The 2,482-nt window shown below is 31.7% G+C and overlaps 1 protein-coding gene across 1 annotated transcript; it reads right to left on the reverse strand.

Annotated features, from left to right (window-relative positions):
• Nucleotides 1-7: 7 nt before the first annotated feature.
• On the reverse strand, nt 8-2,213 carry LOC114578999. The gene is made up of 2 exons (XM_028692642.1): nt 1,842-2,213; nt 8-1,727 (listed from the first exon to the last, which is right to left on the reverse strand). Exons 1-2 carry the CDS (start codon nt 2,153-2,155, stop codon nt 1,685-1,687), a joined length of 357 nt encoding a protein of 118 aa, XP_028548475.1. The 5' UTR covers nt 2,156-2,213; the 3' UTR covers nt 8-1,684.
• Nucleotides 2,214-2,482: the final 269 nt, after the last annotated feature.

The raw sequence follows: 2,482 nt of genomic DNA on the forward strand, positions 1-2,482 counted from the left end.
CTTAAGTCAAATTATGTATAGTTATAAAACATATGAGCCTAACAGAATATTCAAAAACACTAAATTTTTTTAATTTACAACTCTAGAAAATTGATTATGCAATTTATCCAGATCTTCACCAAATGATAGATATTTCTCCTGAAGCTTATATTTCATGCCTTCCCATATTGATTTTACTTCAAACACTTCGTCAAAATAATTAAGTATGTCTCATTAATATTAATTTAGTAAATTTAACTTATTTAAAATCAAATAATCGATAATGTTTATAGAAGTCTTCCAAATGATTGGTCCACTCTAAAGAGTTCTAAGATCATACTCCCCAATTGAATGTAGGAATGTAATTTTGAACCTCACAAAAATCACATTTTTGACTAGAACCATAATTTATTCTAATTTGCTCTATTTTCAGCATTTATTAGTTTTTGTTTCCAAAAATAATGTCCTATATTTAGTTGGTAGAATCAAGCAATCATAAGATCTAATACCATTTTGATGCGAGACAATTTACGCTTAAGGCTTCCTAATGCAACTAAATTATTTGGTGTAAAAAAATCATGTAAAAGAACTTGGGATTTATAGATCACAAACCGCTAAATAAGCCAATACTTACTTTCATTAAATGCAAACTATAAACATGAGAATTAGAACCTAAAAGATAATGTTATTATCAAATAAATTCAAAGGAATAAGCAAGAAATTTGAACCATGCAAAATTAAAAAGCAGCTATAATTTAATAACCATAATCAGAATATCAATTTTCTCAAAATTGAACAAAGATAGGAACATTATCGAGCAGATATTAATGATACATATGAATCCGACGCATGCGGTAGGCCAAAGAAAATAGAATTTTTGTTCAGCTCTGAACACTGATAATATATTCCAATAATACATATAATACATTCCATTGTTGTAACTTGAACATCATTTCAGAGTCTCTAATGGTAAACTATGACATGCACACTTCTACCAAGATTTATACAACTACAGGGCTATTTAGTAGCACCCAGAATTTGATTTAAGTAGGATTTCGTAAATCTGCTAAATCCGGATTTCAGAAATCATGAGGGGCCTAAATCCTGAAAACTGTTTGGTAACATTCATGATAAATCTTCTTAAATTCTTTGTGACTGTTTGACTATAAAGCAGATTTAATAAGCAAACTTTTCCTCTGAGCCTATAGATTTCGTAAATCCGGGATTTAGTACGAAAATCCAGAATTTTATGTCTACGGTGGCTTTCATTTGACGTAATATTTAGTTTTGCATTTTAGGCCGTTTGGATGGATTTCGCTCAAATCCGCCTCAAATCTGGCCTAAATCCTACTACCAAACAGCCCCTACATATAACATTTAAAGGCTCCAAAATGTGAAATCAGAAAATGCAAAATAATCTGCATGGCAAATCATAGAGAAGTAAATTAACGAAAGCAGTACAATAATGCGCTTTTCTTAGGGTGATTAAAACATGCAAATTCTCATCAAGTTAAAAAATGCTACTCTTGAGTCATAGAACACTTGATCACGTGACCACAACAATGGGTATCAATTCTTCTCAAGTTCATATTCATGTTTGTAAATCTGATTAGAGACATTTAAACATACCATCCCAAAGAGCCAAGAATGTTCAGAACCAGCCATCTATTCCACACTAAATAGGAAGATGTATACGAACAAGGAATCAACGAAAGCTATTATTTAACATAACATATTTTATTCTTCTCCTGCATAAAAAATCAATGGCTTTGATGCATCAAAAGGAAACGAGATAGCTTGGATTGTTAATGAAACTAGTAAAAAATACAGAACATGAAAGGAAAAAAATCGGGATAACTCACTTTTCGATTGACCCCTTCAGAGACGAGCACTTCTCCTTCGCCTCATCTTGTGTTGGGGTGGGTCCAAAAATCTTCCTTGGAAAGCGATTTGCCGATCCAAAATTCTTCTCAACGGCGGGAAATAAAGGAACCGGAGGAAAGGAGCCGAAACAAATCCACATGTCCGATTCAAGCGTAGGTGCTGTAGAGGACAAGTCGGCGACTTGATGCCGGGAATCCCTGGAAGAAATCTCATCGATAAGCGGGGAGCGAAAAGCTCCGACGTTTGCTTGTCGTCTGACTCCGCCGCACATTCCTGTCGTCTTCCTCGCCATGGTTCAGTGAAGACCTAACGACGAAGACCAACTGTACAATGCGAGCGACAGAAATCGAAAATGATTAAAACGTTTTAATATATTTTCCAAAAAAAAACCTAAGATTTTATATTAAAAAAAAGTTCGATTATTTTGATGAAAATTTAACGTTTTAAAATATTTTCCAAAAAAAAAAAATAAGATTTTATATTAAAAAAAAGTTCGATTATTTTGATGAAAATTTAATTATAATTGATATTACAATTATTAAATTTGAATTTAATAATTTTTAAAACTCAATTCAAATTAAACTTTAATCAAAATATTATGAATTATATATATATATAT

Source organism: Dendrobium catenatum, unplaced genomic scaffold (assembly GCF_001605985.2).
Source record: "Dendrobium catenatum unplaced genomic scaffold, ASM160598v2 original_scaffold_246959, whole genome shotgun sequence".
Classification (NCBI taxonomy): domain Eukaryota; kingdom Viridiplantae; phylum Streptophyta; class Magnoliopsida; order Asparagales; family Orchidaceae; genus Dendrobium; species Dendrobium catenatum.